The sequence below is a fragment of the Oncorhynchus gorbuscha genome, linkage group LG22, assembly GCF_021184085.1.
Source record: "Oncorhynchus gorbuscha isolate QuinsamMale2020 ecotype Even-year linkage group LG22, OgorEven_v1.0, whole genome shotgun sequence".
Taxonomy (NCBI): Eukaryota; Metazoa; Chordata; class Actinopteri; order Salmoniformes; family Salmonidae; genus Oncorhynchus; species Oncorhynchus gorbuscha.
This window is the reverse complement of record NC_060194.1, coordinates 42,271,836-42,286,215: the sequence shown is the minus strand read 5'-3', so window position 1 is coordinate 42,286,215 and position 14,380 is coordinate 42,271,836. Positions and strand designations below refer to the sequence as shown.

At 45.0% G+C, this 14,380-nt stretch overlaps 1 protein-coding gene across 3 annotated transcripts in view; it reads left to right on the top strand.

The window, feature by feature from the left end:
• Positions 1 to 1,148: 1,148 nt before the first annotated feature.
• Positions 1,149 to 14,380, top strand: part of nadkb (NAD kinase b) — a 23,262-nt gene continuing 10,030 nt past the window's right edge. For 2 of the 3 annotated variants that reach the window (XM_046322008.1, XM_046322009.1), the window contains exons 1-6: positions 1,149 to 1,347; positions 1,905 to 2,168; positions 2,532 to 2,615; positions 10,881 to 11,010; positions 11,403 to 11,511; positions 11,667 to 11,752. In XM_046322008.1, coding sequence (XP_046177964.1) covers positions 1,906 to 2,168; positions 2,532 to 2,615; positions 10,881 to 11,010; positions 11,403 to 11,511; positions 11,667 to 11,752 — 672 coding nt within the window. In that variant the 5' untranslated portion in view covers positions 1,149 to 1,347; position 1,905. Of the gene's footprint in view, positions 1,348 to 1,904; positions 2,169 to 2,531; positions 2,616 to 10,536; positions 10,697 to 10,880; positions 11,011 to 11,402; positions 11,512 to 11,666; positions 11,753 to 14,380 lie in introns of those variants that run through there. The other variant, XM_046322010.1, reaches the window with a different exon arrangement.

Here is a 14,380-nt window from a genome sequence, read left to right as displayed (position 1 = left end):
GAAACCAGAGTGCACATTCGAGTGGATCACTTTTGTCAAGTCGGTGACCACCTTTAATATATCATTGATCACCACCTTTCAAACCGTGTTGCACTCTAGGGATACATTTTTTTCGACTTGTGCCTACATGTGAACTTGTCAAAAATCATGTGATCAAAGGTCATTATGTTTTGACTGCAATTTTCTGCAGTTTCTCTTCACGTACTTCATCTTGCAGCCATTACCTGCATTGTGGGAGACTCTATTGTCAACCAATCATTAGGCTGTTTCTGTTTAACCCACATGACCAAAGAGATGACTGAAACATTAACCAATTTGCCATAATTTATGTGTACAGTGGATATATACAAATAAATGTGATATTTGAGTCTCTCGCTCACTGATTGATTGTACAATGTGTACACAAATAATATCATATTATGATTTCAGGTTGTGAGTGTGTGATATGGAGGTTAGATACATGTCTATTTCAACATTTAAAAAAAAGGTTATCAACAATGTTGATCTGGGCCCGGTTTCCCAAAAGTATCTGCTCTGTTAAACAAAAACAGTGTCTGACTTTCAGCTGTCCCAAACGCACATCACACCACTTTCATCTACAGTCGGTTGCTTTAGGCTTACTACTCAAATGCACTCGGAGTCAGGTGCCGGGCGGTACCTCTGGAGTCAGGTGCCGGGCGGTACCTCTGGAGTCAGGTGCCGGGCGGTACCTCTGGAGTCAGGTGCCGGGCGGTACCTCTGGAGCCAGCTGCAGGAGATGGCATGTAGGGCAGGCGTTTACCGCTCCTCTGGGACCCCCAGACATTCCATGTATTTGATCTCTCTTCTAGAGCTAGCACACCTGATTTAACTTGAAACGTCTTGGGGTCCCTGAAGAGCGGTTTGAAAACACCCTGATCTAGGGTACTGATGCCGTAAACCCTGTCGTTGGCAGCTCACTTCTCAACAGGTTTTCCTTTCTAACCCAGGATTCGATTTTTAAAAATGTTATCAGTCTAAATATGTTGACAGATACATAGGCTACTAAATTGGCAATTGATATGTTTGAGATCTCGAATGCTGCGCAGTGGGGTGGCAGGTTTGACGCTCTTGAACAGTCATTCCTGAATGATCCGTTTTCCGAATGGCTTCCACTGCGCATGTACCTTTATGTTTTGATTCTGTCAACTGATGTTCTGATAGCTAGCTAGGTTAAGCTCTGCAAGTAAAATCACAGACACACAATTAGCATTATAACATTTGCCCTTGACCAGCTACTAGTATTTCATCAGATTCGTTTGCTATTCAACCCGTGGAAGATAACACAGCGCTGATGATGTCGTAAGGAGAGCTGTTTAGCAACTCAAGGTAGCTACAGAAGCTTAGACAACTTTACCGGGTTTATTTGCTAGCTAGTTAACTAAACTGAGTCCAGTTGACCTTGCATTGGCATTAAACCATTGTTAGCCATGTCTTGTTAGTCCGTGCTTTTCTTTGTTTAGAAGGCTGTCATGATAAGGTTACAGGAGTGTAGGCTTTAAACAAGTTGAGATTTTGGCTAAAGCTGGCCTGCTTAGATAGCTAACTAGCTAACTTACATTACATTTACATTACATTTAAGTCATTTAGCACCTAACCAGCTAGTAATTTTATCCAGTTATCAAGACTAGCTATAGCCCAAAGGCCAGCATATGGCGATATTGAAACGGCTCAATACTAGCCTTTGGGCTAGTCTAGCTATATAATTAGACAGGTCATGTGTTGATAGTGTTTATATATTTGCCCTGTAAACCCTATTTGCATGGTTTTGTTAACTATGTTGTTGTGCCACTAGTTACTCTGCTGCAGCATGTGGTCAACCAGAGATATTTACAGTTTCAACCCCAGTTTGTGTGTGTGTACTGTGTACGTGTGTGTTCCTACAGGATGGAGGGTCAAGAGTCATCCTGTTCCTCAGCTACACCAGAGAGAAGCTCCAACACTCCAGAACCAGTCAGGTCCTCGACCTCCAAACACAGGAAGTCACCTAAGAGACGACGGGAGGAGAAGAGGTCTCAATGCCACCATCAGGATGACCAGGAACACCTGTTGCTGCCCGATGGCGAGCAAATCAGGTTGCCGGGCCAACACGAACACTCCGAGCCCTCTGGGTCTTCGACGGCAGAGATGGCAGAGACCTCCCCTAAGAGGTGCGTGTTTGAGAGCTGCAGGTAGCCTGGGACATAGTCTCTTTCAGTAGCTGATTGGTGTGTTGTCTTGTGTCTAGGATTTGTCAAGACAGCACAAAAAGATCTGGGACCAGGCTAACATGAGACTACTGGGATAATAATGCCATTATAGCTACAGTACTGCCTTAGGGTAGCTAGCTGAACATGCTCTCTCTCGCTTTTGCTCTCTCTCGCTTTTGCTCTCTCTCGCTTTTGCTCTCTCTCTCTTGCTCTCTCTTTGGCTCCCTACTTTGCTGTCTTGTCTTTCTCTTTCGCTCTATCTGTCTGACTCTCTCTTTTCTCTCTCGCTCACTGTCTGACTGTCCTCTTTTCTACCTCCTACAGGAGAGCTCATTTTCTCCATGGACCATATCCTGCTACTCACTTTGGACCCAAAGCCTGTATTCTTCCTAACCCAACCTCCGTCATGTAAGTCATTGGTGTGGGAACTTCATTGCAATTACATTACACACTGTCTGGAATTTGTTCCCCTCTCTGTCTTTGTTATTTTAGTTGCATCGTTTGGCATTGAATCCTTACATAACTGTCCCAGTATCAGCAGGTAAGATGAGCATTAAGGACAGGACTGTGATTGGGTAGTAGTGTCCTATTGAGATTTAAGGACAGGACTGTGATTGGGTAGTAGTGTCCTATTGAGATTTAAGGACAGAACTGTGATTGGGTAGTAGTGTCCTATTGAGATTTAAGGACAGGACTGTGATTGGGTAGTAGTGTCCTATTGAGATTTAAGGACAGGACTATGATTGGGTAGTAGTGTCCTGTGAACCGGTACTGTGAGTCAGAACACCTAGGGTACTTAGTTGCAGAGGGTCTAGCCTATGGCTGTTTCATTGACTCTATTACCCTGTACACCGGCTGTCATGACCGCATTAAAATTCCACGTGACTGTTGAGTCACAGTAATCTCCTTTTATGCACTCTGGACATGCTGTGGTAGTACCCAACTGGTAGTACCCAACACCCATCAGGTCACTAATGACCTGATACTCAGCGCTCTATTGTCCCTTTAACCACTAGGATATCAATGAAAATCACATCAAACACTTATCAATACATTATCATTCTTTTAAAACCCACCTCACTGTGATGATCAATTTGAAGATAGAGGTTCAACAGGTCCCAATGCCAACTGAGTGGAACATGTGGTCCTTGTGGATGTTTCAAAGCCTAACAACGAAACATAGCCTACTGCATATTACACACGGGAGAAAAACACAACAGATTTAACATGTCTTTGGTACCAAATTGGGTCTAGCCTATACTCCAACAGTAAACCAATTCTAGTAATGGCCTTTTGACTGTGGACTGTGTTATTATGCATACTGAATGGACTGGTTACCTTATGCCATTGGGCATTTTTCATATTTTCATAATTAATAGGCTTCACGTTACCTTTTAGCTTCAGAGTATCTCACCACCGTGCGTTTCCATCTTCTCCTCTTTCCTTCATTCCTTTCTCCAGCGCGCAGACAGAAGGGTTGTCAAACAGTTTGATTAAATATGTGTAGTTGTGAAAACGTGTTACTATCGATGTTCCCGAACAGCCCATGGCATACAGAGTACTGGCTATCTTCAGGAACAGGGTTGATTTACAGAGTACTGGCTAAGGAACAGCGTTGAGAGCCCATGGCATACAGAGTACTGGCTATCTTCAGGAACAGCGTTGGAGAGCCCATGGCATACAGAGTACTGGCTAGCTTCAGGAACAGCGTTGGAGAGCCCATGGCATACAGAGTACTGGCTAGCTTCAGGAACAGGGTTGGAGAGCCCATGGCATACAGAGTACTGGCTAGCTTCAGGAACAGGCGTTGGAGAGCCCATGGCATACAGAGTACTGGCTATCTTCAGGAACAGGGTTGGAGAGCCCATGGAACATAGAGCCCATGGCATACAGAGTACTGGCTAGGAACAGTTGGAGAGCCCATGGCTAGCTTCAGGAACAGGATTGGAGAGCCCATGGCACTGGCTAGCAGGAACAGTTGGAGAGCCCAGCTGGCTAGCTTTCAGGAACAGGGTTGGAGAGCCCATGGCATACAGAGTACTGGCTAGCTTCAGGAACAGGGTTGGAGAGCCCATGGCATACAGAGTACTGGCTAGCTTCAGGAACAGGGTTGGAGAGCCCATGGCATACAGAGTACTGGCTAGCTTCAGGAACAGGGTTGGAGAGCCCATGGCATACAGAGTACTGGCTAGCTTCAGGAACAGGGTTGGAGAGCCCATGGCATACAGAGTACTGGCTAGCTTCAGGAACAGGATTGGAGAGCCCATGGCATACAGAGTACTGGCTAGCTTCAGGAACAGGGTTGGAGAGCCCATGGCATACAGAGTTGGAGCTGCAGCCCATGGCATACAGAGTACTGGCTAGCTGCAGGAACAGGGTTGGAGAGCCCATGGCATGGCTAGCTGCAGGAACATCTTCTGGCTAGCTGCAGGAACAGGGTTGGAGAGCCCATGGCATACAGAGTACTGGCTAGCTGCAGGAACAGGGTTGGAGAGCCCATGGCATACAGAGTTTGCTGCAGGAACAGGGTGAAGCCCATATCAGAGTACTGGCTGCTGCAGGAACAGGGTTGGAGAGCCCATGCAAGTGGCTGCTTCAGGAACAGGATTGGAGAGCCCATGGCATACAGAGTACTGGCATGCAGGAACAGGGTTGGGAAAACAAACTGGCACAGCAAGCGGCTGGGAAAGCAGCCTCCATTCACTATTTGAGTGCTTACGGAGGACATGTTCCCCCCGCCCCTCTTCCTGTCCATTTGATAATGGCCCATTCTAAATCAGAACTTTTAAGAGATCTGATTTTTTTGTTTATGAATACTTTGCTACAATGACACACTTAGTTATCTACCCACCTCGTTCCTCTCTTTTAGCATGTACACGTAGTAAGTACACCATCATGCCTTAGGGATACGTGTCTCTTCAGATTCCATAATGATTATTTAGTTGTGGACACTACATCACCACACTCCCTCTCTTGCATTTTCGTCCTCATCTTTGTAAGTCAACTTGATTTAGCACCTGTGTGTTCTATTAGTTTCTTTCTGAAATATTTAGTGAACTCCATGACAGTAGTTGAAGCAAGGGGCTATAGCAGCACACAAGTAGAGGAGAAATGCATGCTGGGCCGGGCATGCCCCGAGCTAGTGAAAGCGCTACTGGAGTGAAGTTGGAGCGGGCGAGAAGGCCGACCTTTGAGAATCACGCTCCAGTCTAATTGGGCGTGCTCCATTGGGCGTGCTCCATTGGGCGTGCTCCATTGGGCGTGCTCCTCAAGCTCCACTCATATACTCTGCCACTGGCATGCTGAAGAAGTGTGCTCTTCACGGGTGAATCCCGGTTTCAACTGTACTGGGCATTTGCCAGACAGCGTGTATGGCGTTGTGTGGCAAGTGGTTTGCTGTTGTGAACAGACTGCCCCATGGTGGCAGTGGGATTATGGTTTGGGCAGGCATAAGCTACGGAATAACAAACACAATTGCATTTTATCGATGGAAATTTTAATGCATAGAGATACCGTAACGAGATCCTTAGGCCCATTGTTGTGCCATTCATCCGCCGTCATCACCTCATGTTTCAGCATGATAATGCACGTCTCCATGTCGCAAGGATCTGCTCACATTTCCTGCAAGCTGAAAATGTCCCAGTTCTTCCATGGCCTGCATACTCACCAAACTGTCACCCATTGAGCATGTTTGGGATGCTCTGGATCGACGTCTACAACAGCATGTTCCAGTTCCCGACAAAATTCATCAACTTTGCACAGCCGCTGTAGAGGAGTGGGACAGCCTTCCACAGGCCACAATCAACAGCCTGATCAGCTCTATGCCAAGGAGATGTCACGCTGCATGAGGGAAATGGTGGTCACACCAGATACTGACTAGTTTTCTGTCCACGCCCATACTTTATCATTTTTTATTTTTTTAAATATTTTTATTTTTGTTATAAAGGTATCTGTGACCAACAGATTCATATCTGTATTCCCAGTCATGTGAAGTCCATAGATTAGGACCTAATTAATTTATTTAAATTGACTGATTTACTTATGAACAATAACTAGTCAGTAAAATTGTTGTATGATGCATTATTTTTCTCAGTGTATGTTTTGATTTGTATCATTCACAACTAAAGTTGCCAAATAACTCTAAATCTAGTATATTGGACCTGTTTCAAATGATCACCTTTTAAGCTCAACATAACCCCTTAGTATGTGCACTTGCTCCAGAATGGGAAACATTTCCTTTTGATTCTATTCTACCAAGTTCAATTATATTCGTCTTACTTTAAAATCATATAATATTACAATAATGGCACAGATATATAAGCCTATCTTGTCTGCTAGATGAACTACAGCCTAGGCTGCCATTGGCATGGTGCATAGCCAGATAACCTACAGTCTGTTCTTCTGAAACACGTTGTCTTCGTATCATAATGTTTCTTTAGACCTGCCCAAAATAATGGATTTATTATGACGGTGTATATTAAATTGATTTATTATACTTTTTAAAAATGTAGATGGTGAGGGTAGGCAACAACATCTCCTCCCCGCTGATCCTCAACACGGGGGCCCCACAAGGGTGCGTTCTGAGCCCTCTCCTGTACTCCCTGTTCACCCACGACTGCGTGGCCACGCACGCCTCCAACTCAATCATCAAGTTTGCGGACGACACAACAGTGGTAGGCTTGATTATCAACAACGACGAGACGGCATACAGGGAGTAGGTGAGGGCCCTCGGAGTGTGGTGTCAGGAAAATAACCTCACACTCAACGTCAACAAAACTAAGGAGATGATTGTGGACTTCAGGAAACAGAAGAGGGAACACCCCCCTATCCACATCGATGGAACAGTACTGGAGAGGGTAGCTAGTTTTAAGTTCCTCGGCATACACATCACAGACAAACTGAATTGGTCCACTCACACTGAGTACCCACCAGTACCCAGTTGCACAGGGCGGGGTCGAGACCCAGGGTCTCGAGCTTGATGACGAGCTTGGAGGGTACTATGGTGTTGAATGCCGAGCTGTAGTCGATGAACAGCATTCTCACATAGGTATTCCTCTTGTCCAGGTGGGTTAGGGCAGTGTGCAGTGTGGTTGAGATTGCATCGTCTGTGGACCTATTTGGGCGGTAAGCAAATTGGAGTGGGTCTAGGGTGTCAGGTAGGGTGGAGGTGATATGGTCCTTGACTAGTCTCTCAAAGCACTTCATGATGACCGAAGTGAGTGCTACGGGGCGGTAGTCGTTTAGCTCAGTTACCTTAGCTTTCTTGGGAACAGGAACAATGGTGACCCTCTTGAAGCATGTGAGAACAGCAGACTGGTATAGGGATTGATTGAATATGTCCGTAAACACACCGGCCAGCTGGTCTGCGCATGCTCTGAGGGCGCGGCTGGGGATGCCGTCTGGGCCTGCAGCCTTGCGAGGGTTAACACGTTTAAATGTCTTACTCACCTCGGCTGCAGTGAAGGAGAGACCGCATGTTTTCGTTGCAGGCCGTGTCAGTGGCACTGTATTGTCCTCAAAGCGGGCAAAAAAGTTATTTAGTCTGCCTGGGAGCAAGACATCCTGGTCCGTGACTGGGCTGGGTTTCTTCTTGTAGTCCGTGATTGACTGTAGACCCTGCCACATGCCTCTTGTGTCTGAGCCATTGAATTGAGATTCCACTTTGTCTCTGTACTGACGCTTAGCTTGTTTAATAGCCTTGCGGAGGGAATAGCTGCATTGTTTATATTCGGACATGTTACCAGACGCCTTGCCCTGATTAAAAGCAGTGGTTCGCGCTTTCAGTTTCACGCGAATGCTGCCATCAATCCACGGTTTCTGATTTGGGAATGTTTTTATTGTTGCTATGGGAACGACATCTTCGACGCACGTTCTAATGAACTCGCACACCGAATCAGCGTATTCGTCAATATTTCCATCTGACGCAATACGAAACATGTCCCAGTCCACGTGATGGAAGCAGTCTTGGAGTGTAGAGTCAGCTTGGTCTGACCAGCGTTGGACAGACCTCAGCGTGGGAGCCTCTTGTTTAGCTTCTGCCTGTAGGCAGGGATCAGCAAAATGGAGTCGTGGTCAGCTTTCCCGAAAGGGGGGCGGGGCAGGGCCTTATATGCGTCGCGGAAGTTAGAGTAACAATGATCCAAGGTTTTACCACCCCTGGTTGCGCAATCGATATGCTGATAAAATTTAGGGAGTCTTGTTTTCAGATTAGCTTTGTTAAAATCCCCAGCTACAATGAATGCAGCCTCCGGATAAATGGTTTCCAGTTTGCAAAGAGTTAAATAAAGTTCGTTCAGAGCCATCGATGTGTCTGCTTGGGGGGGAATATATACGGCTGTGATTATAATCGAAGAGAATTCTCTTGGAAGATAATGCGGTCTACATTTGATTGTGAGGAATTCTAAATCAGGTGAACAGAAGGATTTGAGTTCCTGTATGTTTCCTTCATCACACCATGTCCCGTTAGTCATGAGGCATACGCCCCCGCCACTCTTCTTACCAGAGAGATGTATGTTTCTATCGGCGCGATGCGTGGAGAAACCCGTTGGCTGCACCGCCCTGGATAGCGTCTTCCCAGTAAGCCATGTTTCCGTGAAGCAGAGAACGTTGCAGTCTCTGATGTCCCTCTGGAATGCCACCCTTGCTCGGATTTCGTCAACCTTGTTGTCGAGAGACTGGACATTGGCAAGAAGAATGCTGGGAAGTGGTGCGCGATGTGCCCTTTTTCGGAGTCTGACCAGAACACCGCCTCGTTTCCCTCTTTTTCGGAGTCGTTTCCTTGGGTCGCTGCATGCGATCCATTCCGTTGTCCTGTTTGTAAGGCAGAACACAGGATCCGCGTCGCGGAAAACATATTCTTGGTCGTACTGATGGTGAGTTGACGCTGATCTTATATTCAGTAGTTCTTCTCGACTGTATGTAATGAAACTAAGATGACCTGGGGTACTAATGTAAGAAATAACACGTAAAAAAACAAAAAACTGCATAGTTTCCTAGGAACGCGAAGCGAGGTGGCCATCTCAGTCGGCGCCGGAAGTCTACAAGGAAGGAAAATAACCTCACACTCAACGTCAACAAAACTAAGGAGATGATTGTGGACTTCAGGAAACAGCAGAGGGAACACCCCCCTATCCACATCGATGGAACAGTAGTGGAGAGGGTAGCAAGTTTTAAGTTCCTCGGCATACACATCACAGACAAACTGAATTGGTCCACTCACACTGACAGCGTCGTGAAGAAGGCGCAGCAGCGCCTCTTCAACCTCAGGAGGCTGAAGAAATTTGGCTTGTCACCAAAAGCACTCACAAACTTCTACAGATGCACAATCGAGAGCATCCTGGCGGGCTGTATCACTGCCTGGTACGGCAACTGCTCCGCCCTCAACCGTAAGGCTCTCCAGAGGGTAGTGAGGACTGCACAACGCATCACCGGGGGCAAACTACCTGCCCTCCAGGACACCTACACCACCCGATGTTACAGGAAGGCCATAAAGATCATCAAGGACATCAACCACCCAAACCACTGCCTGTTCACCCCGCTATCATCCAGAAGGCGAGGTCAGTACAGGTGCATCAAAGCTGGGACCGAGAGACTGAAAACAGCTTCTATCTCAAGGCCATCAGACTGTTAAACAGCCACCACTAACATTGAGTGGCTGCTGCCAACACACTGTCATTGACACTGACCCAACTCCAGCCACTTTAATAATGGGAATTGATGGGAAATGATGTAAATATATCACTAGCCACTTTAAACAATGCTACCTTATATAATGTTACTTACCCTACATTATTCATCTCATATGCATATGTATATACTGTACTCTACATCATCGACTGCATCCTTATGTAATACATGTATCACTAGCCACTTTAACTATGCCACTTTGTTTACTTTGTCTACACACTCATCTCATATGTATATACTGTACTCGATACCATCTACTGTATGCTGCTCTGTACCATCACTCATTCATATATCCTTATGTACATGTTCCTTATCCCCTTACACTGTGTATAAGACAGTAGTTTTGGAATTGTTAGTTAGATTACTTGTTGGTTATCACTGCATTGTCGGAACTAGAAGCACAAGCATTTCGCTACACTCGCATTAACATCTGCTAACCATGTGTATGTGACAAATAAAATTTGATTTGATGTTTCAAAAGCGCGCATTAGCAGCTTGTAGGAAGGAGGCTTGTATGAGTGCCGGCCTGGAGATGCTGAACTTGCTTATGTTAATAAACTGTTAATTACCATGAGACAGGCAGGCTTTTGCATGACAATAACCCCTATAGACACACTGTCCATCTAGACAGTAAAGATAAATAATCAACCCTGGGATCTGGTGAGACAGAGTAGCTGTGGAGTTTGTACTTCGTTATCTAATTCTGTATTTACCATGTTAATGAATGACTGTTCAGGAAAAGCTTTTGAATTTTTGAAAATGAGGGATTATCTTCAGTGCAACCACCGGACTTCGTTTAAATGGTAACAAAAGGGAAATCAAGACTAGTTAGAAAAATGTATTTTTGGTAAAGGGGAATGTGGAATCTGCCAATGGAAGTGTGTGTGTGTGTGTGTGTGTGTGTAGCTATACTGTTCTGTGCCTGATGTTGTGAGGCGAACTGTAAAATGTATAAATAAATGTAGACTACTTTTCATCGTTCCTCAGGCACATCCAGGATCCGGCCAGTCAGCGCCTGACGTGGAACAAACCACCTGTCAACGTTTTGGTCATCAGGAAGATACGAGACGAGAGCCTGGTAGAACCATTCAAAGAACTCTGCCACTTCCTCGTTGAGGTACTGTATCATAGAGCTGAAGTGTGTGTGTGTGTGTGTGTGTGTGTGTGTGTGTGGTTCTGTGTGAGTGTGTGCATGTGCTTGCACGTTGTTGTTTATGATGCGTTTGAATAGGAGCTATGTACATTATCAATGGTGAATCTATAGAGATCAATGCAGTTTGATTACATCTTTATCTTGGTGGAAGCATGCAGTCCCAGAATTGAATGAAAGCATGATGCTGCACTATCAAATCAAATCAAATTTTATTTGTCACGTACACATGGTTATATACACACTATGATGATATCAGAATGTTCGGTCTGAATCAGATCTACTGGATACCTACCAGGGTTGGGCTTTCTATTCAGTATTGAGTAAGTAAAGTGACGTTCCATTGCCATGTGCTCCAGGAGAAGGGTATGCTGGTGTTTGTGGAGAGGAGGGTGGTGGCTGACGTCTCCCTGACTACGGACGAGACCTTCGCCACAATACGAAAACAACTCTGTACCTTTAGAGAAGGTAACAGACACACACACACACACACCATCTCTCATAGCATAACATCCACCCAGCAGTGTGTCAGATCCATTCCCCTTCAGTAAACGTGTGGACTGGGTCACATGGCTACAACTTATATAGTTCTACTGAATTGCTGAACTGTGTTTCCTGTCCAGGTTATGATGACATCTCTCACTGTATTGACCTCATCATCTGTCTGGGAGGAGACGGGACTCTACTCTACGCCTCCTCTCTCTTCCAGGTACCCACTAACACATACAGTACACCAGGGGTGGGCAACCCTGTTCCTGGGCAACCCTGTTCTTAGAGTGCCTCAGGTACGGCAGGATTTTGTTCAAGCTAGGCACTGTCGTGTCTTTGGCTATGCCGGATTAAGTGATATGACATGCTATTCTATAACATCCTTTCTCCGTAATTAATTTTACCTCATTGAGCTAATCATGTAAATGTAATTCACTAGAGAGTCGGGGCACCACAAAATAATATTTATAGAGCTGTTATCTTCCGAATAAACTCTTAAAGAACTAGTAATATATTACATCAATAGCAGTCAACATTAATCTTCATCTTACTCCAGTCTCATCTGAAAGTTGTAAATTCTTGGTTATCTGCAAGAACCCTGGCTAACAATTTGAATCAGCAATACAAAATTGGGTTTAATTATTTATTTACTAAATACCTAACTAATCACACAGAATTTACATACACACAATTAATCATAACTTGATTACAAATTACGTCATAAAGGAAAACGTCCCTAGAGGGCGGAACAGATATGACAGCTGGTTACACAAAAGAAAAGGGGCTGGGTTTGAGTGAAAGAGCGGGAAGACTGAGGAACAAAGGGTGAAGCCATGCAATCGTAAATACAGTATTTTATGCATTCTAAATTACCGCCCATTTGGAAAAGGAAAATGCAATAAATATCTACTCTGAGCTGCGCTTCAGTAGGTTGGTGGTCGATGGAAGGCCGTGTTGCCAAACCGAGTCCCCTGTCCTTTGAAGAATGTCTCTGGTTGTCAATTGGATACGTTGTTGTAACGTCGTTGTGTGATAGACGGGATACTCTGTCTGTTCCTTCCTAACCTGCATTTGCAGCTGCGGTCGCTAACTCAACAGCTAGGAGGTATCACTTCTGTAGTGAATAAGAGTTCAAAGTTCATACCATTCGCAAGCAAATCTCATGCTGATGTTTGCTTCGTTCTGTAGTTATTATCTGAACCATTCTAACATAGGACCGTCGCCCTCATATCCTCGGAACAGGAAGTTCTGTTGTCGTCAATGCTTATATAGGAAGGGAGAAAAGGGGTGTGTGTCATAGTTTACAACCTCTGTCTCTTCACGTGGGCGGCCAATGAGTGAGCAGCAATATCTTATGTAAACCCACATCTCACATTTTAGAAGCTAAAATCACATTTCATCCCATCGCAAATAATTTCATATTCAAACATTTAAATTGAACAATTCCATGTGAATCCGATAACTCTGATGCGTAGACTTTCCACTGTAGAGTTTGTCATCTTATCATTGATGAGAATGTCTCAGATGACAACTGAACTGACATCATATTCATTAAGTACCACCGCATATGTTCCTTTGGTCGGATTACCAGAATATAGTTCATTTCCCCCCACCTTCTGATGTTCCCAGAATCTCTGTTAACCAAGGGGTTTGCAAATGTTACATCAGTAGGGTAGAGAGGAAAAAGGGGGGAAGAGGTATTTATGACTGTTAAAAACCTACCCCCCCCCCCAGGTCAGTATAACAAGGGAGCCAAGCTCTGCTCTACAGTTTGGAAGGGGGGGGGTCTCTGTAGTCAGAAGCAAGGTCAGTATAACAGGGGAGCCAAGCCCTGCTCTACAGTTTTTAGAGGGGGGGGGGGATCTCTGTACTCAGAAACAAGGTCAGTATGACAGGGGAGCCAAGCTCTGGTCTACAGTTTGGAAGGGGGGGCGGGGATCTCTGTACTCAGAAACAAGGTCAGTATAACAGGGGAGCAAATACAAGTTTTGTTCCAGCTCTGCTCTAACAGTGGTTTTTAAAGGAACTCAGTTCAGCTTTAATCTTTCTCTTTAAAATTGTAATAGTAGACGGCACAAGGTGCCATTTCTAAATTGGGTAGTGCATCATCAGTTCCTCTTGTCATGTCAGTCATTGTCGACCTTAGAGAGATATTTATAACTTGTCAGAAAGGTCAACTAGACCATGTCAACTGTTTTTAGTCCATAGCTGTTGTTGTAATTTCTTTGTCACTCAAATATCACACAAATACACATTAGACATGGCAAAATGTATAGAATTGCAAGAAAATTTGCTTTAAAACTGAAAGAAAATGCGTCCCATTTTAAAAATAAAAATACTTCTTTTTAAAGTGAAAATTGTAGGAAATAAGCTTTTAAACCTGCAAAATATTCTCTCCACCAACCAGAGGGGTGTGAACAGTTTGAGTCATGAACAGTGCTTGTGCCAATAGAAATAGACATGGTGGGGTGCGCGGGGGTAGATGTTCCCCAATGCTGGAAGGGGGTCCCCGAGTGAAAAAGTTTGGGATCCCCTGTTCCAACACGCCTGCTTATTCTAACCAGAGTCTTGTACTTGCTTAGGGCAGCCTTAGGGCAGCCTTAGGGCAGCCTTAGGGCAGCCTTAGGGCAGGCTTAGGGCAGCCTTAGGGCAGGCTGGCTCTATGTGTTTGGTCTGTCTGTGGCATTTGAGGCAGTGTTTGGATTTGTCATCATCTCCATGTTAATCATCATCATCGCCACTGTCGTCATACTTGGAACAGAACAGAATGACGTGATTTAGAATTTTCCGTTTTCATTGGCCAGATTCTTGTGCGTTCCAAATTGAACCTCAGTACCTACATAGCGCA